The sequence below is a fragment of the Thermomyces dupontii genome (genome assembly GCF_041956625.1).
Source record: "Thermomyces dupontii strain NRRL 2155 unplaced genomic scaffold VTN31scaffold_3, whole genome shotgun sequence".
Taxonomy (NCBI): Eukaryota; Fungi; Ascomycota; class Eurotiomycetes; order Eurotiales; family Trichocomaceae; genus Thermomyces; species Thermomyces dupontii.
In genome coordinates this window covers 1,564,919-1,585,095 of record NW_027192309.1, presented here as the reverse complement: position 1 = coordinate 1,585,095, position 20,177 = coordinate 1,564,919, and the positions used below count along the sequence as shown (strand labels likewise).

The 20,177-nt window shown below is 52.9% G+C and overlaps 10 protein-coding genes across 10 annotated transcripts; 3 read left to right on the top strand and 7 right to left on the bottom strand.

Annotated features, from left to right (window-relative positions):
• Nucleotides 1-59: 59 nt before the first annotated feature.
• On the bottom strand, nt 60-1,333 carry VTN31DRAFT_4060 (uncharacterized protein; the record flags this gene model as incomplete). The annotated part of the gene is made up of 7 exons (XM_069404407.1): nt 60-243; nt 301-487; nt 538-631; nt 687-856; nt 919-1,179; nt 1,236-1,272; nt 1,331-1,333. The coding sequence occupies 7 exons, from the start codon at nt 1,331-1,333 to the stop codon at nt 60-62; spliced, it is 936 nt and encodes a 311-aa protein (XP_069261383.1).
• A 337-nt stretch (nt 1,334-1,670) lies between these two features.
• VTN31DRAFT_4059 (mitochondrial 54S ribosomal protein bL32m) lies at nt 1,671-2,105 on the bottom strand (the record flags this gene model as incomplete). Its single annotated transcript, XM_069404405.1, has 2 exons — nt 1,671-1,723; nt 1,775-2,105. The coding sequence occupies 2 exons, from the start codon at nt 2,103-2,105 to the stop codon at nt 1,671-1,673; spliced, it is 384 nt and encodes a 127-aa protein (XP_069261382.1).
• Nucleotides 2,106-2,534: 429 nt separating this feature from the next.
• On the top strand, nt 2,535-3,851 carry VTN31DRAFT_4058 (uncharacterized protein; the record flags this gene model as incomplete). The annotated part of the gene is made up of 6 exons (XM_069404404.1): nt 2,535-2,667; nt 2,727-2,855; nt 2,905-2,986; nt 3,041-3,178; nt 3,228-3,441; nt 3,495-3,851. 6 exons carry the CDS (start codon nt 2,535-2,537, stop codon nt 3,849-3,851), a joined length of 1,053 nt encoding a protein of 350 aa, XP_069261381.1.
• Nucleotides 3,852-4,188: 337 nt separating this feature from the next.
• VTN31DRAFT_4057 (uncharacterized protein) lies at nt 4,189-4,948 on the bottom strand (the record flags this gene model as incomplete). Its single annotated transcript, XM_069404403.1, has 3 exons — nt 4,189-4,664; nt 4,730-4,840; nt 4,927-4,948. 3 exons carry the CDS (start codon nt 4,946-4,948, stop codon nt 4,189-4,191), a joined length of 609 nt encoding a protein of 202 aa, XP_069261380.1.
• A 283-nt stretch (nt 4,949-5,231) lies between these two features.
• On the bottom strand, nt 5,232-7,067 carry VTN31DRAFT_4056 (uncharacterized protein; the record flags this gene model as incomplete). The annotated part of the gene is made up of 7 exons (XM_069404402.1): nt 5,232-5,443; nt 5,501-5,607; nt 5,659-5,938; nt 5,997-6,432; nt 6,488-6,847; nt 6,906-6,976; nt 7,040-7,067. 7 exons carry the CDS (start codon nt 7,065-7,067, stop codon nt 5,232-5,234), a joined length of 1,494 nt encoding a protein of 497 aa, XP_069261379.1.
• A 1,712-nt stretch (nt 7,068-8,779) lies between these two features.
• On the bottom strand, nt 8,780-9,196 carry VTN31DRAFT_4055 (uncharacterized protein; the record flags this gene model as incomplete). The annotated part of the gene is made up of 2 exons (XM_069404401.1): nt 8,780-8,967; nt 9,019-9,196. The coding sequence occupies 2 exons, from the start codon at nt 9,194-9,196 to the stop codon at nt 8,780-8,782; spliced, it is 366 nt and encodes a 121-aa protein (XP_069261378.1).
• A 2,252-nt stretch (nt 9,197-11,448) lies between these two features.
• VTN31DRAFT_4054 (uncharacterized protein) lies at nt 11,449-13,750 on the bottom strand (the record flags this gene model as incomplete). The annotated part of the gene is made up of 4 exons (XM_069404400.1): nt 11,449-11,543; nt 11,623-12,939; nt 12,992-13,251; nt 13,323-13,750. 4 exons carry the CDS (start codon nt 13,748-13,750, stop codon nt 11,449-11,451), a joined length of 2,100 nt encoding a protein of 699 aa, XP_069261377.1.
• Nucleotides 13,751-14,423: 673 nt separating this feature from the next.
• On the top strand, nt 14,424-14,900 carry VTN31DRAFT_4053 (uncharacterized protein; the record flags this gene model as incomplete). The annotated part of the gene is made up of 1 exon (XM_069404399.1): nt 14,424-14,900. The coding sequence occupies one exon, from the start codon at nt 14,424-14,426 to the stop codon at nt 14,898-14,900; it is 477 nt and encodes a 158-aa protein (XP_069261376.1).
• Nucleotides 14,901-17,260: 2,360 nt separating this feature from the next.
• On the top strand, nt 17,261-17,773 carry VTN31DRAFT_4052 (uncharacterized protein; the record flags this gene model as incomplete). Its single annotated transcript, XM_069404398.1, has 1 exon — nt 17,261-17,773. The coding sequence occupies one exon, from the start codon at nt 17,261-17,263 to the stop codon at nt 17,771-17,773; it is 513 nt and encodes a 170-aa protein (XP_069261375.1).
• A 1,786-nt stretch (nt 17,774-19,559) lies between these two features.
• Nucleotides 19,560-20,061, bottom strand: VTN31DRAFT_4051 (uncharacterized protein; the record flags this gene model as incomplete). Its single annotated transcript, XM_069404397.1, has 3 exons — nt 19,560-19,681; nt 19,744-19,803; nt 19,860-20,061. The coding sequence occupies 3 exons, from the start codon at nt 20,059-20,061 to the stop codon at nt 19,560-19,562; spliced, it is 384 nt and encodes a 127-aa protein (XP_069261374.1).
• Nucleotides 20,062-20,177: the final 116 nt, after the last annotated feature.

Here is a 20,177-nt window from a genome sequence, read left to right as displayed (position 1 = left end):
TCTATGTCGTTCCGACTTTCATCGGAAGGAGGTATATTGGAGAGATCATCAACTTAAGTCTATCCACCTGTCGCCTCACGGTAGAATGATATGCTACGGTTCGCTCCGGCCGTCGCAAAGCACTCGGTCTTACCGACCTTTGGCAGCCATTTGACGTTCCACACTGCTTTGTCGGTCTCCGAGTGAGTAGCGACGCAGGCTCGTCGTTCGATCGACCACACTTTGACCTTGCCGTCAAAGGCACTGTGGCGCATCAGTATCTGACTCAGGAGGAGTCAAAAAGAGAGACTTCGAACATACCTGCTAAGAAGATACTCTCCAGTATGGCTCCAGTCTAGCGATAGAATCCACGACGAATGGCCAGAGAGATGAGCAACCTCGTCTCCCGACGATGTGTCATACAGAACAATGATGCCCGAGTCGCCGGCGGCAGCGAGGAGCTTGCCTGCCGGCGAAAAGGCGACGGCTCGCACAGGTTTTACCAGGCCTGCTCGCGTGTGAGCCGCCTGCCATGGGTTTCGACGCTGAACGACTCACCAATCAACGAAAAGGCCATTCGTCCTGTCTCCCTGCGGAACATGTAGACGCCACCATCTGCATGACCACTTGCGATCAACTTTGCGTCCGCAGACTAAATAAGGCGTGTCAGCTTGCAATCTCAGCAGGAGGGCGGAAAGAGCACGTACAACGTGGACGCAGGTCCCAAAGACATTGCCCTTAGTCTCGAAATCCTGGACCAGCGCCGCATCACCATCCAAGTCCCACACCTTGACGTGACCATTATCTGTCGTTCCAACGAGGTATCTCCCGTCTTCCGACAAGGTGATGGCCCAGACTTCGGGTTGTCCTATTTTCTCTACAAAGCTGTCAGTACAAAGCTTGGGAAAATGCGTTAGAAAAAAAAAAAAAAAACCAAACCAGAGAGAGCTGTATCCTCCGTCCATGTCCCATCATTACATGTCCAGAACTTTAGCTCTCCGCAAAACCCCACGGAAGCGGCTCGTCGCCCATCCTCCGAGGTAGTGATGTGGTGGCACCCAGCCTTGTGAGCCCCGGCTAGCGTCTGGGCCAGGAGAAACTCCGAATTTGTAGTGTCGTGAACCTTGATAGCTGAAGAGCCCGACGCAGAGAGGATCTGACTTGGGGTTACCGCCAGGGAAAAGATGTCAACGGGGTGAGCTGCGATTAATGGTCAGTGAGGCTTGGGTTGTTGGCTGCGGGCGGTATTATCGTACCATTGTCTGCGGAGCTCCAGGAGAGATATTGTTTGGACTTGCGACGGCGTCAGCGATCACGAGGACGGCCCATGCGTGTTATAGCGTTGGCTTACCATGCTTTGCTTTTGTGGCTGTCTGATCAGTCTGTGATGGCGGGGAAGTTGAGCTCTTCGATGCGGGATGAAGCTCACTGTCTTGGCGTGGTCTGACGACCAGTTTCTCCACCGAAACTGCGTGTTGAGGATGCCGTTCTACGCACAATTCAGGCACCTGAAATGACCAGATCAAGCGATTGGGTTTACATACATGATACAGTCTAGATACAGAAACATAATAAAGGACAATTCAACATGTAACATGCGGAACCAGATCCCAGACGCCCATGACCATGCAGCCTCGTAAACTCTCCCAATCGACATAATATACACTGGATTGGACAGTCACTGATCATCTTCAATTGACGTTCTTGGTTTCACGCGCAGCTTTTTGCCATTCCTCTTTGATTTCTTGTCATCCAGTCAGTGACCTTGTCCGCAGCCTAGATCCAACATTCATACCTTTGACGCAATTCGAACACAGAACATGGGCACGCTTGATCGAGCCACACGCCGGACATGTGTTCAAGCTCTTGACGTCCTTGAGAGCCTTGCCGGCCATTTGCCGGTGACGCTTCTTCATGTGCGAGGTCTTCTTCTTCGGCACCGCGCGCAGGACCGACTCCCACAAGCCAGACAACAAGCCGGGGATGCTGCTGATAGATTCGGCGACTCGAGCCGGTAGAGCGCTATACGATCCCAGGGGCCATTGCTGAACAGTGACCGAGATGGGCGCTGACCACGACGAGAGCAGTGGGCGTGGTGCGATGGGCAGGACACGGAGGGCGGCCATGGTGGTGTCAGCGATCGTCCAATGTTCGAACGTCCCAATGCTTATCCGATTGACTCGATAAGATGACCAAACGGTGAAAACCACAGCCGGAGACCGTCTGAAAGGCTGTTCAGATGCCCATCGATAAATCGTATGAAGAATAGTTGAATCGCGGACAAGAAAACCGCGATGATTTCCGCGCTAATCCCAAAACAGTATAGCGCCATGGCCACCCCTGATCCGCGCGAGCAAAGCGACAATAGGGGCACTTCCACCCTGTCTCAGTCAGTCTCTCACGGGTTCAACTGAAGAATCTCTGGGGAGTTCGACTCGGTCGTGCTCTACTCTTTGTGTTCTCTGCTTCGAATTTGCCTGATACCCCTTTCCTTAGATCTTATCAACTCCCATCCTCCCCGGTCCGCTGAGCTCTTGTTTACTCTGTTTACTACCATGTCTTCGGCGCAAGCGTCTGCTCAACCGGCCACGGTCTTCCCTCAGAGCCATGTCGGTTTCGACAGCATCACGCAGCAGATTGAGAAGAAGCTGCTGAAGCGCGGCTTCCAGTTCAATGTGATGGTTGTTGGTATGTACTGCGGGGAAACAAGAACGGATGGGGTCAGAGCATGACTGATTGGAATCCAGGTCAAACCGGTCTGGGAAAGTCGACCCTGATTAACACGATTTTCGCCTCGCACCTGATCGACTCGAAGGGCCGTTTGGCCCCGAATGAGCCCGTCCGCTCGACAACTGAGATCCAGACGGTGTCTCATAGTATGTGAACGCGATTGGCTTGCAGGGGGGTCATACTAACAGGGTCTAGTCATTGAGGAGAACGGAGTGCGGCTCCGATTGAACATCGTCGATACCCCTGGGTACGGCGACCAGGTGAACAATGACCGATGGTATGCTACTGGCTCCAATTAAAAGGGAGGGACGTTTCGCTGATTGTGGCATAGCTGGGACCCCATCGTGAAGTACATCAAGGACCAGCACTCGGCTTACCTGCGGAAGGAGCTTACCGCTCAACGCGAGCGCTATATTCAGGACACGCGCATTCACTGCTGCCTGTTCTTCATCCAGCCGTCTGGCCATGCGTATGTACCGTCGACAAGTATAGGAGTGATCGCTGCTAACTCAATGCAGTCTGAAGCCGATTGATATTGTTGTCCTCAAGAAACTGTCCGACGTTGTCAACGTTGTGCCGGTGATTGCCAAGGCCGACTCCTTGACGCTGGAGGAGCGCCAGGCATTCAAGGAGCGCATCAAGGAGGAGTTTGCGTTCCACAACCTCAAGATGTACCCGTACGACAATGACGAGCTGGATGATGAGGAGCGGGCAATGAATGCGCAAATCAAGGTACGATACAACAGGACTGTACATCTTGGGAACAATCAATCTAACGGAAACAGAACATCATCCCATTCGCCGTCGTTGGCAGCGAAAAGAACATTGTCGTCAACGGGAAGCAGGTGCGCGGCCGGCAGAACCGCTGGGGCGTGATCAACGTCGAGGACGAGAACCACTGCGAGTTTGTGTATCTGCGAAACTTCTTGACACGGACGCACCTGCAGGATCTGATCGAAACGACGAGCCAGATCCACTACGAGACATTCCGGGCGAAGCAGCTGCTGGCGCTGAAGGAGAGCAGCGCGCAGGGTCATGGCAGCGGCGGTGCCGGCGCCGGGGGTGCCAGTCGACCGATCAGCCCGTCTGCGGATCGGGAGCTGAGCCGCAACTCACAGCGAGGAGGGATGAATGGATATTAAACGGAGGGAGGAATAGAAAAAGTTGCTTGCCGAGCAGATCGACTTTTGCATTACTTTGTCCATTCCTGATTGATATCCCTATTTTTTTTTTCTATCAAATGTTTCCGGGGATGCCTGCTCGACACGTTCTTTCTTGTTTTCCTTTTCCCTATTCTTAATCTTTGGTGTCCACTGTCCAGATAGTCTAATCTGATCTTCTCGAGCAAGTCATTCGTGATGTTTATATTTCTGCTATGTATGTAATCGACGAGCAATCACTCGATTTCTTGATTATGGAACAAGTCTAATACAACGGCAATTTTTCCAGCATCTATCCATATATGCAAAGTCATAGAATTCATTCCTGAACACCAAACTTTCCCCCATCCACCACCCACTCCTTCAACTCCTCATACGCCCTATCCAAATTATCATTGACAATCACCCGATCATGCACACCCGGCTGCTGCGCAAACTCGAGTTCTTTCTTCGCCTGCGCCAACCTCCGCTGGACACTCTCCTCCGTCTCCGTGCCGCGCCCGCGTAATCTCCGCTCCAACTCCTCCAGCGACGGCGGCGCGATAAACACAAACCGCGCATTGAGATCCGTGCGTTTGACCTGCTTCACGCCTTCCATCTCAATGTCCAGGATGCAGATCCGCTGCTGCTCGGCGATGGCTTTGACGGCGGCGACGCTCGTGCCGTAGAGGTTGCCGCTGAACTCGGCATGCTCGATGAAGCCGTTCTCCGCAACGAGCGAGAGGAACGCCTCGCGGGTGACGAAGTAGTATTCCCGACCGTCTTGCTCGCCGGCTCGAGGGGCGCGGGTGGTGTCTATAATATTTGTGTGTCAGAGTTCCCTGGCAAGTGTTTTTTTGGTGGGGGGAAAAGAACCGTACGGGATACCGAGAAGCCGAATCTATCGGGGAAGTCGGCAAACAGGCGCTTCAGGAGTGTCGATTTGCCCGTGCCAGACGGGCCGGAAATCACAATGGGGCGGTATTTTTGGACTGCAATGAGAGAGGTATCAGTGCGCGGGTTAGCATGGGGTTCCCATCCAAAGAGCGTGCACGTCACGATGTGGAAGATTCAAAACCTGATGATGTGTTCGTGGCCATTGTCCCGTAAAAAGCACTGCGAAATAATCCAAGGGACCGAGTTGGGGGACCTCGTAGGAATCGCAATGCGAAGTTCATGTGTTCTTTGATAGTCCTCAAAAAGTTGATCTGGTGATCTAATAGTGGTGGTTCATTTGGATCTTACAAGCCTAACAGACAACCACAGCCCGAAAACGCCGCCCAACATACGATACACCAAAAAAAGAAACTCATGTGAATTGCCATCACTCCATGCCATGCATAGCCGATCAAGAAATCAATCTATGTCCGATGCCTTTTTTTTTTATGGCGATTTCGTTCGCCCCTGTGCCTCCTGCTCCAGGAAATTCGACCACAGCTCCGCCAGGCTCTCCTTGCCGGAGCTGTTGCTCTCCAAGTACTCACTACCCAACGATGGCGTGCTCGGAGTGCGATGCATCGATATTCCCACATGCCGGTTCGCGCCGCTGGGGTTTGAAGCGCCAGGGCGCGTGAGGCCGGCCTGCTCTTTTTGCTCTATAGTCTCCCGTTAGGTTTACAGCCCCAGATCGATAGATCAAGAATCATGCGTACCATCTGTCCATTGTAACAGCGCGGCAATGAGCTGCAGAATCTGGAACTTGCGCGGGTCGGACCGGTCCAGAGCAAGGAAATGCAACAGGTGATTCGTGACAATATGCCTGTTCTCCAGGTTAGTTGTGGCCGTGTCTCGAGATGGAAAGGATACGCACCTATCCACATTGTCCTCTGGTCTCCCGCGCTTCAGGAACCGAAGCGCCTTTGTCAAGTGGTCGTTGAGCGTGACGGCCTCGTGCCGGAGCTTCCCAATTAGCAAATTCTTTTCCCGTACTTCCTTTTCAAACGGCCGTAGCCGCTCGAGCTCCGTTTGGGCTTCTTGAAGGCTCGACTCGGCCTCGGACGCTCGCTTCTCTGCCTCGCGGAAGGCAGTCCGGACTTCCTCCAGCTGCGCATCGGAGCTTTGCACCAGTTCGCGCAGTTCTTGCTTCCGAGCTTGGGGGCAGAAGTCAGCTGTAGTCCCGTATTGAACTGCTGTAGAGCTTTTACGCACCATCCTGAATCTCCTGCAACGCCCGCTGCAGCCCATCAATGGTCACCGACTGCGAGTGGTTCTCCGACGCAACCTTTTCGTACTCCTCTTTCAGGCTGCCCAGTCGGTCCTCGAGATCGGCGACCCTGTCTGCCAGGCTTTCCCGAATCGACCGCTCCTCCATGGCGAGAACCTCCCAATTGTGCATCGCCTGCTTGGCCTCCTCGAACTCGGACCGGAGATACGCCTCTTGCTCCAGCAGCTCCTCTCTCTCCTTGAACCAATTCTGCTGCGACAGGGTGGTCCGTTCCCGAAGACTCGACAACTCATCCGATTGCCGCACGGCTTGCTCCCGCAATCCCTTGATCGTGGCCGTCTTCTCGTCGAGTTCCGCCTGCAGACCTGAATTCTGCTTCTCTAGCTCATCGATGCGCGACTTTGCCTGCTCGATCTCTTCCTACGACGGACTCAGGCCCCTACCCTCCAAGGCGTTTTCCTGAGACAATACTTACGGCATCCTCCTTCAATCGCTCACCAAGCTGCGACTTGATCGTGTTGACTCGCTCAAGCAGTTTCTGGAATTGTGTCTCCGCATGCTCCTTTTTGCTTTCCGACTCGGCGAGCTGTCGCTGCAGCGCACCCATCTCCTCCTGGTGCTTGTGCTGGATCTCTTCGAGCGACTTGCGCATCTCGATCACCTCAGCGCGCAGCGAGTCGCGATCGCGCACCAGGGCGTCGAATTTATCCTGGGAGATCGCGTCGGTGACGGAGAGGGCCTTGGTGCCATCGACGAGGGTCTTTTCGTCGTTGTCGGCATCGTCCTGCGCGGCGTCGGAGGTTGTTTCGGTGGGCTCATTTTCGTTGGATTGATCCTAACCGAAAAAAAGAAGAGTCAGTAGTGCTCAGCGGTGACGTGAAGCCGTCTCATACCGTAGAGTTACTGGGTTCTTCCGGGGAATTCGCGGGGGGTTTGTTTCTCTTGTTCTTCTTGGACTTGGAGCCTGCGACGATGACGCGCGGAGAGTCAGCACATGGCCAGTGCCGACGGAGGATACGAAACTAACCAGAAGTGGACCGTTGTTCTGGAGACATATTGTCTGCAACTATCGAGGGCCAATGGTCTGGCGGAGGAGAACTGTGATCAATTGGAGGGATGTTGCTTCGAGATTCTCCGACCTGATGGAGCTGGTACTTTGGATTCTTGGACACGCTAGCATCAGCTTAGCGCGAGATGATCAACAACAACACGAGCCTCAACCTTTGGCCGTTCTACTTGTAAACTCTTTTTTCTTTCTTCTCAAAATGTCAGAATGAGTTCATTATTTCCTACATAAAATCATCCAAAAAATTCGGATCCCGATCCTGATTACTGCTCTTTGCAATATTCTCCTCACTCATCAAGTCATCATACGCATGCTCCTTTTGCCATTTGAGCCGTTCCCGTTCCTCCCGTTCACGCTTCTCCTGCAATTTGCGCTCCTCGCGCGCCTTGCGCTCGGCGTGGCGTTTCTGCCGCAGGTATTCTTCCTTCTCCTCGCGCAGGTCCGGGAACTTCTCGACGCGGGTCTTGTTCAATCGATTGACGATCGGGTTCTGACGGGTTGGGACGTGGATCCTCTTGACCTGTTTCGGGTCGTGGAACGAGACCTGGCCGGTAGCCATGGAGCCGTCCTTTTTGAGGTTGGACCAGGGTGTGTAGATGACGGTGATGTTATCCTTTTTGTTTCCTGCAAGGCAATGCGCGAGGGTTTCTCTCTCAGCTGAAAATCCTGGCCGACATCTCGAAAGGGAGGTGTGTCGTACCCTCGATGGAATTGGCTTTGGTCAACTGCGCGCAGTCCTGGAGTAGCTCCTCCGGGATATTCTCCCATGACTCGCCGTCGCGTAATCGTAGGTAGACGTGTGCGCTGGACAGGTTATCGACGTGGAACTAAGTCGTATTAATCAGAGGGGTAGACTCGTGGTTCACCGAGGCGGACGAACCCTGGAGAATGCGATCAGTAGGTCAGAACGCCGAGCTCTGTGTGTCAGGAGGGTGTTTACCAAACATCCTGATCCCAGCTGTACTTGATGAGCTCCTCATCTAGACGTGGGGCGGGTCAACTTTTGCTCTTTGAGCCGGAGGCAAAAATGGGACTGTCGCGTACTCTCATACTTGTCCTTGCCGACGTAGATCGTGGCCGGAGGAGAAACCACGTTTGAGGTAAAGTAGTAGACCATGTTCGCGGACTCTTTGTTATTGGCACGGAGTATGTGATGGTGAGACGGTGCGCCGCGGTTCTATCACACAGCCTGCAGCTAATGCCCGGTGATTGATCTCCGAACCTACAGTGGGTTTCCCTCGCTTCTCTAGAGCTTGGATTCTACACTTACCTCGTCAGATTCGAATACTTCGGTGAGAGCATTCAACGACAGTTGAAATATGGCTAAGCTGTCAGTCACTTTCCAATCTCAGTGGTGGTACGAGTAAAATCTAACGGAGATTCCAGATCTCGACAGCTTGGGAGCATGTCTTGCATTCTTCAATCGGATGCGAAATTGCTCACTGAATAATAACATTGACCAAATCCATCAATCATGAACGAAACCGCACACTCCGAGGATATCTTACTTCCAACTGCAGTGTGCAGACTGCAGTCCTACCCCATCTCCAGCCATGCAAAACCGGCATGGCACCGTCCACGCCAGAAGGATTCTCGACCCCATTGAATGCAGCAGCAGGAGGATCATGCTTTTTCTTTTTCCCCCGCCCAATCCCATGATCCCACCGAAGCATGAATGAGAGGTAAACACGGTCGCACGAGTCAAACCACAGAGTACAGTAGTACGAGTGTACACCCCATCCGCAGTCGCACCCGGAGAGTTGGATTCCATCTCAGACTGAGTTCTGTCTGACGTGGCAGTACAGAAAATTTTCTGTTGTCTCTGACAGGGGTGAGTCGACTTTCGGTTGCACGTTCCAGGAAGCCCGATCCCAACAGTCCTCGGCTCACTGGTGGCGCTCAGTCAAAGCAACACATACCACGGTTGTTGTATCCATTACCTATAGCAGCGACACACTTCCTGTCCCGCACACGATCCAGATCAAACTCCATGCCTCGTGTGCAGTGCCAGGGAGAATACCATTCCCGAACCAAAACTTCGCCAATTGGCGGCACAATACAAGTCCAAAGAAAACAAGACGATACTAGGGGTATCAAAGCGCTGGACGTTATGCACATGCTCCCATCCAATGATTTGATCAGATTCTCAGATCAGAGCAAAGTCAGTCATCTCCGGATCCCAAACAACTCCTTCCCGATATAACAGCACACCCGAATGCCAATGTCGAATCCCCGCAGATGAATGAAAGTAAGATGATGGCTCATTTTCCCGATCTCGTTGTTGACGGCGAGCAGCCATCCGGCGATGACGACGCCGAAAGACTGTTCCAATACCGCTCGACGGCCTTTTGGGCGACGCTGGACCCGCGGAACCGCTCGCGGAAGTAGTTGAAGAGGGCAAACTCGTCGCGCGTCAGCACGTAGTCGTCGGGCTGTTTCTGGATGTTGGCCCAGAGTTCCTGGATGGCGCTCTCAAGGGTCTGCGCGGTGGCCGCGTCCAGGCGGCCGTCGCTGCTGTTGCGGGCGCGGTCGAGGGCGGCGCGGGTGTTGGCGGGGAGGGTCATTCTTTTCTTGTCGATGGAAGTTCTGATCCGTTGAGTGGGAGTACTCTTTTCTTTTCCTCTTTCTTTTTTCGATTTTTATCAAGCCGGGGAAATTGTTCATGCAGTCTCGGGATCCTATATCGATCGGATTGATGCCGTATGGACCCTTGTAGCGAGATGATCAACAAAGCGATGGTAAGATGATCACCCCGTCAGATTGAAAGAAAAAAGGACCCGAGCGAGAAATGCCCGAAAACCGAAGCAATCGAATGGAAAGCTAGGGATAATTATTAAACGAAAAGCCCCAAAGAACCTGAACTCGGCCCATGCACAGCACCAAATCCAGCATCCTCGAGTTGGTCAATCGAAGTCTCTTCTTCTAGAGAGACTGGGTTGATAGCAATTCGAAGAAGAAGAAAAAGTAGGAAAAAGGGAGTTCGAGAAATCAGTCGTAATTTAAAAAAGAAAAGGAATAAAAAAGAGAATAATGCAAGCAACAAAAGTCAATGTCGGACGTGTGTAACGGAACCCGGCGCAAGGATCGATGTGTTGCATGTATCAACGACCTGAATTAATGGGATGGATGCCCACACCGTCTTTTGTTTTGAGTCTTGACGTACATAACCTCCAGAAACTGACTCATCCAGGCCTAGGATAGGCCAACTGCCCAAGGGGGATTGATCGTTCCATATCTATTACTAAGTGTTAATCAAGTCTACTCATACACAGTGCGGCTAGGACTGTCCTCGCTGTTCTCATTACTCCTTCTCAAGTACATAGTACTCCTGGAAAAGCGCTGGAGTTAATAATCACCACGGTTTTCTTAATAATCCACTTCCCTTCTCCAACTTGTCTCGCAAGTCTCCAACGGTCATGCAGAAACCAAGATTGAAAAAAGGGAGACCGAGGGACAGGTCAGACGCAAGACAGACCAAGGACCAAAAGCCGCCCAGAACTGATTAGTAGTTGTAAGGGAGCTTCCAAGCATCCAGCATTGATTTCCCAGCCGTTGGTCGCCAGTCAATGGTCATCATTCTTTTCTTTTTTTTTGAGTCTTTTGGTTCCCTCCTTTCTTCCTCTTCCTTTACTTTCGTTAGGGCTTAACCCAAACCGTCCAAGACACTCCAATTTTCTCCCATCTTCTGACTTCCAGGATGAATCCCGGATTCCAAGGATTCCAACGTCCTCCAAGCCATTCCCCCATCTGAAATAAACGCGTGTCAACCTTGTGGGTTTCGTTTCGACTTTTTTCTTCTTTTCTCCTAGCGTGCAGGATGGAAAACCGGCGCGTGGGACGGAAAGTGGTCCCGTTAGGTTAATTCTAGTTTAACCCAATAGATACTGTACATACGGTCGGTCATCCGGAGTACCGTACATACAGAGTAACGTTAGTACGGTATATATACCGGCTTCTCTCAGGCTTCAATGCTTTTCATCATCCCTGCCCACGTCACATCCAAAAAGTCCGCCACGCGGCGATTGGCTTTAACTATATTTCTTCGGCCATGGAAGACTTGGGGAGGGTTCAGGATAGTTCACCAGGATAAACCCCAAATTGGATCCCCGCAGCGGCCGGAGACTTTCTGGCGCCGTTTGGTGCTTGTTGGTCCCTGACAGTGACAGGCCCACGCTGCACCAAATTGGAAGCCCCATCCATTGGCCAATCATGTCCCGACTCTATTTCTATGGCTGTTTGCTGGAAGCGTCCTCCGAACACCGCAAGAACAATGGTCTAAATACATACAGGAGAGAAGTAACACATCCAAAAAGCAACGATCAAACACAATGACAGTAGTACAGTACTGTACTGTAGAACTTTTCGTCTCGTTATTTGTTCACAGGCGAATCAGGCGACATGATCGGATCTTGCTTGACGTCGCGCCGACGGTTTCGGTCCTCCAACAGCATATCGTCCGGCTCATCTATGACAATCGTCAGCTTCAGGTTCAGCCATGGGTCGGCCCAGGTATAAATAAAATAAAAAAAAAAAAAAAGGCTTACCTCGGGAAAACATCTCCCGCGCAACCGGGTCCTCCCGCAACACCTGGCCGTTCTCGACGTCCTTCCGTGTCAGCCACGTCAGGTGCTCCGCCAGCCCCATCGACCGCAGGTACTCCACCGACTCCCGCCACTCCAGCTCCTTGCGCTTCGCATCCCACTTGAGCTCCTCCGCCATCAAGTCAATCACCGTCGGCAGCGCCTCAAGCGCCGCCTGCGCGTTGAGGAACGACAGCCGCGTCCGCCGCCCAATCACGTCCACGGCGGTCTGCGCGTACTCATGCCGCACCGCGTACCGCACCTCACCATCAATGAACGGGTACAGCGGCGACAACCGCTTGCCTCGCGCCGGGAACCGGACGTCCGTCGGCGACGAGAGCGCTGCAACCTGCCAGGCACGGTCGCCGTACGATCCCGTCAGGTGCTTCGCCACATCCGTCTCCAACCCGTAGTGCTGGATGAGATTGATGAACAGCGTCTTGGAGTACCCGTGCGCTCCAATCAGCCGCACCTGGTGCGTGCGGCAGGTGCCGTCCAGATCGTAGTTGTCCGGGTGTAGTCCCGTGCCGCTGATGTCGGGGATGTTCTGCACCCGGCGTGGCTGAAGCTGGAAGGTGCGGATGGCCTCGTCCACGGCCTCCTCGGCCATCTGCCGGTACGTGGTCCATTTGCCGCCCGCGCAGGTGAGCAGTCCCGACGGCGACACCGTGATCAGATGGTTGCGCACCAGCGACTCGGTATTCTTGGCCTTGGGGTCCTTGACCAGCGGTCGGATCCCCGCCCAAGCGGCCAGAACGTCACTCCGGCGCACATTGATGTCCGGCGCCAGGTAACCACTGATCTCGGACAGAATCCAGTTGATATCCTCCTCGTCGGGCTGCGGGTGCCTGGTGATCTCCGTCGCTCGGTCCGTGGTCCCTGCGATGGTGTTGTTCTGCCATGGCAGGAAGAAGATCACACGACCGTCCGAGGTCGACGGGTCAATCAGACCCATGTTGGAAGGACTGTAGTACCCCGGCAAGACCACGTGCACACCGGAGCTCGGCGCCACGATCTCCTTGACGTTGGGGTCGTCCATCTTGCGGATGGAGTCAGTAAAGGGACCGGTAGCATTGATAATTCCCTTTGCTCGGATCGTAAACTCCTCCGCGGGCTGGCCATTCTTTTCCCTGATGACGTCCTTGACCCGCGCGCCATTGAGCTTCCCATTGGCGTCCTTGGTGAGGCCCGTGACCTCCATGTGGTTGACCACGGTGGCGCCGTACAGGGCGGCCGTCATGGCCAGCGAGACGTTCATGCGGGAGTCATTGTGTGCGCCATCTTGGAAAGGGTCAATGTCCTGTCCATACGACCGGGCAGGGCGAGTACATACCGTAGTACACCAACGCGCCGACGATTTCGTCTTTCCTCAGCATGGGAAACGCATCCAATGCCTTGCTTCGCGTCAAAAAGTAGGAGCTCTCGATGCCCTCGGAGCCGGCCAAAAAGTCATAGAACTTGCACCCGAGCCAGAAGTAGGGGGCCTGCCACCATTTCTGCACCGGCACCATGATCGGCAGCCACATCGAGAGATGCGGCGCGGTGTCCAAAAAGTACTTGCGCTCGCGCAGGGCCTCTTTCACCAGCTTGTACCTGCAAATCCTCCGTCAGTCTCTTTCTGCATTCCCTGCCATTCTCCAATTCCCCGTCCAATTGCCACGTACTGGTTGTAGTCTAGCTCCCACACGGCCTTCTCGAGATACCGCACTCCGCCATGCACGAGCTTGGTGCTCTTGCTGCTCGTTCCCGCGCTGAAATCATCCCGTTCCACCACGGCGACTTTCAGGCCGCGCGTTGCCGCATCCAGCGCGATGCCCGAGCCTGTCGCGCCGCCACCAATGACCAGCAGATCGTACTCCTCCCCCTGCTGACTTCGTTTCAAATCGGCAATCTGCTCCTCGCGGCTCTTGATGCGCGGAAAGTCGGGCGGGACCAATTTCCCAGACTTGTACCCGGGCGGCGGGACGACGGCGGGCTCCGAGCCGGGGATATTACGCGGACGATACGAGATGTAGAGCACACCGGCGCCGATCGTGACGGCGGCGGAGGTATAGAGCAGCGGCCGTACGAAGCGGAGGTTTCGCGAGGCCATTCTGGGTTGGGGTTGACCGTCAGCCGAGAATTCTAAGGGGCTTCCTTCATTGTCCACGGGATGAGCAGCTTGCCAGGAGATTTACAGGTTCCGTCAAAGAGAAAGAGTCAATGGGATGGTTGACGTTGTACAAAGCCCCCCGGAGCTAACGCCGAGGAGGGAGTGATGACGACGATGCGACGACCCGGATATGAAGGACTATTGATCTAACCGAGTGAAGAGAAAATCATCGCAATACGACACAAGGATAACGATTGGTGAGAATTACAGTAGGAAAGATTTTTTTTTTTCAAAGACTCCGTTCCTCGGTGTTGTAGCAACCGAGAGCGTGCAGGCGAAGCAGATGAGCGACTGAGCGCGGAATTGTCGATTATCTAATCCAAACAACAACAGGAGACAGAGGGCAAGTCAGAGTGGCCGATGGGCTCACACGGTGATCCAGGCGGTTCCGAGTGGCCTTGAGGGTTGGTTGCAATGCAATGCTAGCACCAACTCGTCGCCCGAATCGGGATGCCTGTTGCGTAAGTCAAATAAATAGGTCCAGTACAGTACATCACAGCCCCGAGGGAGGACGAAGCAACATTATGACGGCAGATCTGGTGGCTGCGGGAGGAAAGCTGATCCACACCAATCAGATCGATCCATCGATGGAAAAAAGTTTGATAATTTTCACATGCAGAGTTGGATGTCATCCGGATCCTCGGATCCTCTGCAAGACTCTTCATACAACAGTGCTCCTCCGATACAGGGCGAAGAATCAGAAGGTTGGATGATATATGAGTATAGAATGTCAAAGAAGCCTGTTTACAATTGGAAAAAGAGGATCAAGAGAGGAGCATTTTGCCTCGATGGCTTGAGGGGTGGAGCTAACAACTCCCCAAATCAGGGGGGCCCTTGGTCCCCCCAAGGGGGTACATGTACGGACAGGGACTTTCAATCTTTGTCCTCTTTTTTGTCCTTTTGTTTTGTCCCTGAAGGCCGAAGAGTTGCGGGATCAACCCAATCGGCCGATCTCATCCAAATTCCATGTAAGTCAATGGAGGTTCAGGGAGTTACAGAGTTTTGGATGGCTGGGATTCATGACGGACCAACGGCCGGTCCTGGAACATGCCAATTATTGGACGTTCCTGTTCATGGGATTGAAAGCTAGAAATCTCGATTCAGCCGAGTTAACCATGATCATCGATCAATGAAGTTCCCGATTGATTGATCAAGGCCCCTAGGAGTACCAGTCCAGGACGGAGTACTCCATACCCCCGTAATCCACGGGGCTGAACTCTTCACAGAGATCCCTGATGAATGACAACGAGCATGAAGTTGAAAATGAGTAGCTGACTTCGTACGGGACAAAGAGCGAAGATCCCTTTGCTTCCCCGCTTGCCGCAATGAATTGCTCAATCGATTCTTGACTCATACACCAGATGATGGCTAGAAGTCACTTGAGTAGAGTGAACGCACCGTCTAAAGGCACTGTTGAAGCCTCCGTGATGAGCTGGACGCACCGACGAGGCTTCATGTTGTTACTCTTGCGTACACGGGAACTATAAAGCCCTACGGCGCTACTCGTACAGGCAAATGATTACTGTCGGGTGCCATGGGAGATGTGCGTCTAGCCGCTCATATAACAAGCAGATTCTAGGATGGTCGTGCACCTGCTTGATTCTTCTGGCGTTATCCGTGGAGGGCCGGTATCATCCATGGTTCCGAGAGTAAGAACCGCAAGGTTCATGTAGAGAAACCGACGTTCGGTGCCCTTTCGCGCCTGCCGGCCCGAAACCGATGCTCCTTCCAAGGAGACCCAAGGGCGTAAGGATGCAACCTGGCAGAGATGCGAAATAAGTAACCAACCGATTTCACAATCCATGCCTGAATCTTCAGCCGAAGTTTTTGAACATGTGCACAACTTGCACCTCGGAACAACGAACATACCAAGCCCACGGATGGTTCGGATAAGGTGAGCAATGATCGTCAGTGGCGAGTCCCAAACTGGCCATGAATGCAGCGCCCCTCCTACCCCTCTTCGAGAGCACGAGCATGACTGCTATTTCTGAGCTTCTTTCGAGCATGGTTTCCAGGAAACTGAGATGGGCGATGACTTCCCGCCTGCGACAAGCAGCCCATCAGACAAAATACTAGTTTGGCAGTCCCGACTGAGGACCACTTTTAAGCACCGCAAATAGCAACCTCCCGTCTGAACCCACTGTAAAGTGCTCGAGTAATCGAATGTCCAGAGTTGCTCTGGAGCATCAATCGACTCATCAGTCATGCCTTGGATCAAGAAAGGCAGAATTCCTGAAACGAGCCTTGCAGTCCGCGAATGTTGACCGACAGGATTGAACTCTCAAAGTCAGAGGAAGAGATTTCGACTCCAGAATGGACCGAGATCAAACTTGTCCTGCCGCCATTTCAACACAATCCACCTGAATGGGTCATTGAGCTGTCAACACGTCATCACACCATCCCGATACTGTACAATGGCATCTCACAGTTTCTGCTCATGGAATCTTTTCTTTCTTAATGCCCCCCGGGGTTGGTTGGGCATTGGAATGGCAAGTGACCACATCAGTTGACGCAGGAACATGGTGAAACACCAAGGTTGCTCCACATGTACGAGTACGTGGATATCGGAAAGTCCATCTTCAGGTGGCCTCATCGCCATACTATGTCAATGAGTTGATTTCTGAGCAATTGGGTCAGCTTGGGTTAGAAGTCCTCTTGATGTCATGCATTATCACGGATACTGTAGTCAGTGGCGTGTTTCGATAGAGGGGCCAGGAAATTGATAATCAAAGAGAGGCCTCATTTCACATTTGTCAGGCTAGTTAACTAATCATCTTAATGATTTTTTTTTTTCAGCTGTGTGATTAATTGTTGGAAATTGATGTGCTTGTAAAGTCGAATGACGATGGAGACAAAAACTTTTTGCCAGCTTCGTCCAATTTAGGGTTGAGTTGGATGGATCATGGGATGACGCAGGCATCGGCCGGCTCCAGACAGTCACAGGCTTCCTGGCCAGTTGGCCACTTATGTGCAGCAATCAGGTGACAAACCTTGGCGCTATTATTAATAGATTAGGCTTGGGCCCATCGCTCCACTGCATTGAGGAGGAATGTGCGGATGTCGGTCCGTCGGAGGATGGATCGAGCTCCCCGAATGGAGATGCCCAACGACAAAATTTGACGATGGTTGACTCACAATCGTTTGACTCATGTACGGATACTACAGAGGAAGGCAAGAAAACTTGGATCAAGTGTCCCGGTGATACCAAAAGTCCCATTGTACCCTGGATTTCAAATCGATAGGTCCAAGAACCAAAACACCGTAGACATGATTTTTCCCAAATGACCACACAAAATACAATGACCATCCAACACCCGGCCGCTGAGTTTTCTCGTATAGTAGGGAGATATTTCCGCACAACGCCATGCATCATCGTAACAATAGAAAGAGAAGGAGATGTAGTTGGAATCGACTCAGCAACCATGCCAATGAAAGAGGGGATGTGGCTGCATGACTGTCAATGCAGCAGGACGACCTTGGGGTCGAGATGGAGGTGATTTTCGTCAACCGCCGGCCCAGACAGTTCGAAATCGAGAAGGGACGTTAGCTGCTCAGTCCGGCGACGCTGGAAGATCTGGCTTATTGATTGGTAATGCGCCGCTTCCAATCGCGGACTCGGTCGAAGCAGCTGGTGTAGTCCCGGAGCTCATGTTGGATAGAGCTGGACTGCGAAGATGGGAGGATGCCGCTGCTGCGAAGGGAGGAGAGCGAGGAGTGAGAGGAGGATGTCGTCAGGCCCGACGACCGAGAAGAGAAGAAGGGAGTATAGTCATCGGAGACGGTGTTGGTCGAGGAGCGTCGAAAGGAGGAAGCCGAGGCGTAGTTCGAGGCAGCGTCCAGCGAGAACTGGTCCAGCTCGGCGAGGCGGCAGGCCTGCGAGCAGTAGGCCTCGCCAAAGGTCTGCTGGTCACAGACCAAGCAGAAGTCTGGGGACCAGGCGGCAGCCATTGTGTTGGAGGATGAAGGAGACCAAGCGTCGGGCGACAGAGAATGAGTGGAAGGACGGATCATTTGATGATTCCAAAGGCAGGAAAGCAAAAAGCGGGCGTCATGAACCAAATGACGCTGGAGAGAAAGAATGAGGAGAAGGAGTTGAAGTCGTCGATCAGGCACGATCACGTAAAATCACCTCATCACTGCAGCATTGACGACAGGCAGGGCACACACCCCAAGTTTGGGGGAGGGAGGCAAAAGAAGCAGATGAAGAATTTATGTGCAAGCGGATGGCATGGATCGAGCAATACTATATTCTTCAAGAGTGAGAGGACATGGTTGAAGACGGAGACTATGTATACATTCTGCTCTGTGGGGGGAGCGGGCACGAGGTCTTTTATCGAACCCTGCAAGGAGGAGAGTTAACGCGGATTGGGCGACGGTGTTGATTTGGTTAGTGAATGGATCGGTGAATGATGTGTCGGTAGTTTCTGGAGCCAGGGCCCGCTCGGAGCCATAATTGGCCGTGCTAGCCACCATATGATTCACTAAGCCTCATTCGGAGGAGCAGCCCATGGTCAAAAACGAACATCATTCTCAAACAATACACCTGATTGGGTTTAGTGTACGGAACGTGCATGGAAGCAGTTTGGCACTATTCCTCATTGAGCCGAGTCGAGGGTCTTGGGACATGGGGTTTGCCGTAGTGGGTCCAGGGAGAGAGTGGGCCTGGTCCGTGCAAAAGCTCCTCTGATTGGTCAGTGTCTCCTGCATGCATTTCATCGTGGCTTGGGCGTGTGAGAAGAAAGGAAATTTTGTTGTGTGCAGAAGGAAGGAACCTTGTGGGAACCACGTCAGTGCGCGGTGTGGATCTATGTCAGTCTCTGATTGGCCAATCAAGCCTGCATGTTCATTGGCTGAAATGGTCTCTTGGAGGGCCTGAGCGAGTCGCCAGAGCTAAACTCCCCAGGGTGCTGATGCCATCATGCCTTGTTATGGCCTTAGGCTTTAGAATAGCTACAGAATTACTCTGTCTGCAAAGAGCACAATGAAAGAAGAATAATACAGAGTCAATGATTCTTCAATGTCTCGAATTCCTTGTAGACACGACGTAGATAGGCACAGCACTGGAGCCTGTACCGCTGCACGTGGGAAAAAAAAAAGCGTGCAATGCCATTCTTTGCCACTGATCAACCGTCAATCCATCGGCGAAAATGGATCAACGAGCTAAACGAGCCGAGGGCTGGGGAAAAAAACTCTGAGCGTCAAGAAAAAAAACTTTAACACCAGATCAACCTGATCAGGAAAAGCGGCCATGCAGGTCGGCAGGTTCGCGTCGTCGTTAGCGTGTTCTACATGCGCCCAACTGCGGCACGGCGGCCACTGCCAAAGTCTCGACAAAAACGGTCGACATGGGTCCCCTGGTCACTGGTCACTGGACTCACGGGTCGACCAGGTCCTGACCTGAATGCACGGGATGCTGAGATCCGCTCGGAACAAGCAATGGAACTCAATTCCGGACGCTCCTGATGGCCGACCCAGGAGCAACGGCAGTTCCATTGTCCTGGTCGGAGAGCAGCATGATCCATCCCCTCGCTACGTATTCTATTATTCCCGCCACCACGTCAGTCTAGGTCTGACGCCACTCTTGTGACAAGCATTGTGCGGATCAGAGCCTGACTATCGTGGTCGCAATCAGAAAGCCGTTGCTCCAGCGCGGCGACATCGAGAATCGGCCATTGGCATGATCGGTCGGGACATGTGCGGCGAACATGCAGTACATGTCCAACCGAAACAATAATGGAGCAATCCAGGCTTACGCGTCGGTCGAGGTCGCCGAAGGGTTGGCAGGTATGCGGACAAGTGTTGTCGGGAGGGACGCCGGAGCATCCGAGGACGGGGCCCCCTCCTCAGGCGCTGATAGGTGACTCGCTTTCGCTATGCGTGATGTCTGGTGAGCGGGACATGCAGCATGCTTTGGGAGCTCAAGCAAAACATACCAGTCGCCATATTGATCGCCTGGAGCACGTTGTCCCAGTTTGCGAGGACGCATGCGATTGCTGGCTGGGTCAGTTTCGGGGATTTTCGATGGGACGAGACCACAGATGCAGCATACCTTCGGTGCCATCCTTCAATGTTCGTAGTTTCTCTTCCAGAGCTTCCATCTGCCCAGCGAGCGCAGCGCTCAAATCTCGCAGCTGCCGAAGATGTTCCAGCTCTGTCTTCTTTGCTTCAATCCGCATTGCAAGCACGTTGGCCTGCTGAGACGAGATGGAGGCGCTGGGTTGTCGGAGATGCGCATTGGTGGGTCGTGACATTGTGAAGGTAATAATCAGGAAGCAATTAGAAAGAATCGAGCGCTGAAATAATCCCGTGTAATGAGACGACTCTGTTGATTCGAGTAATTCACGTCTTTGTGAGCGTCATGACTTCG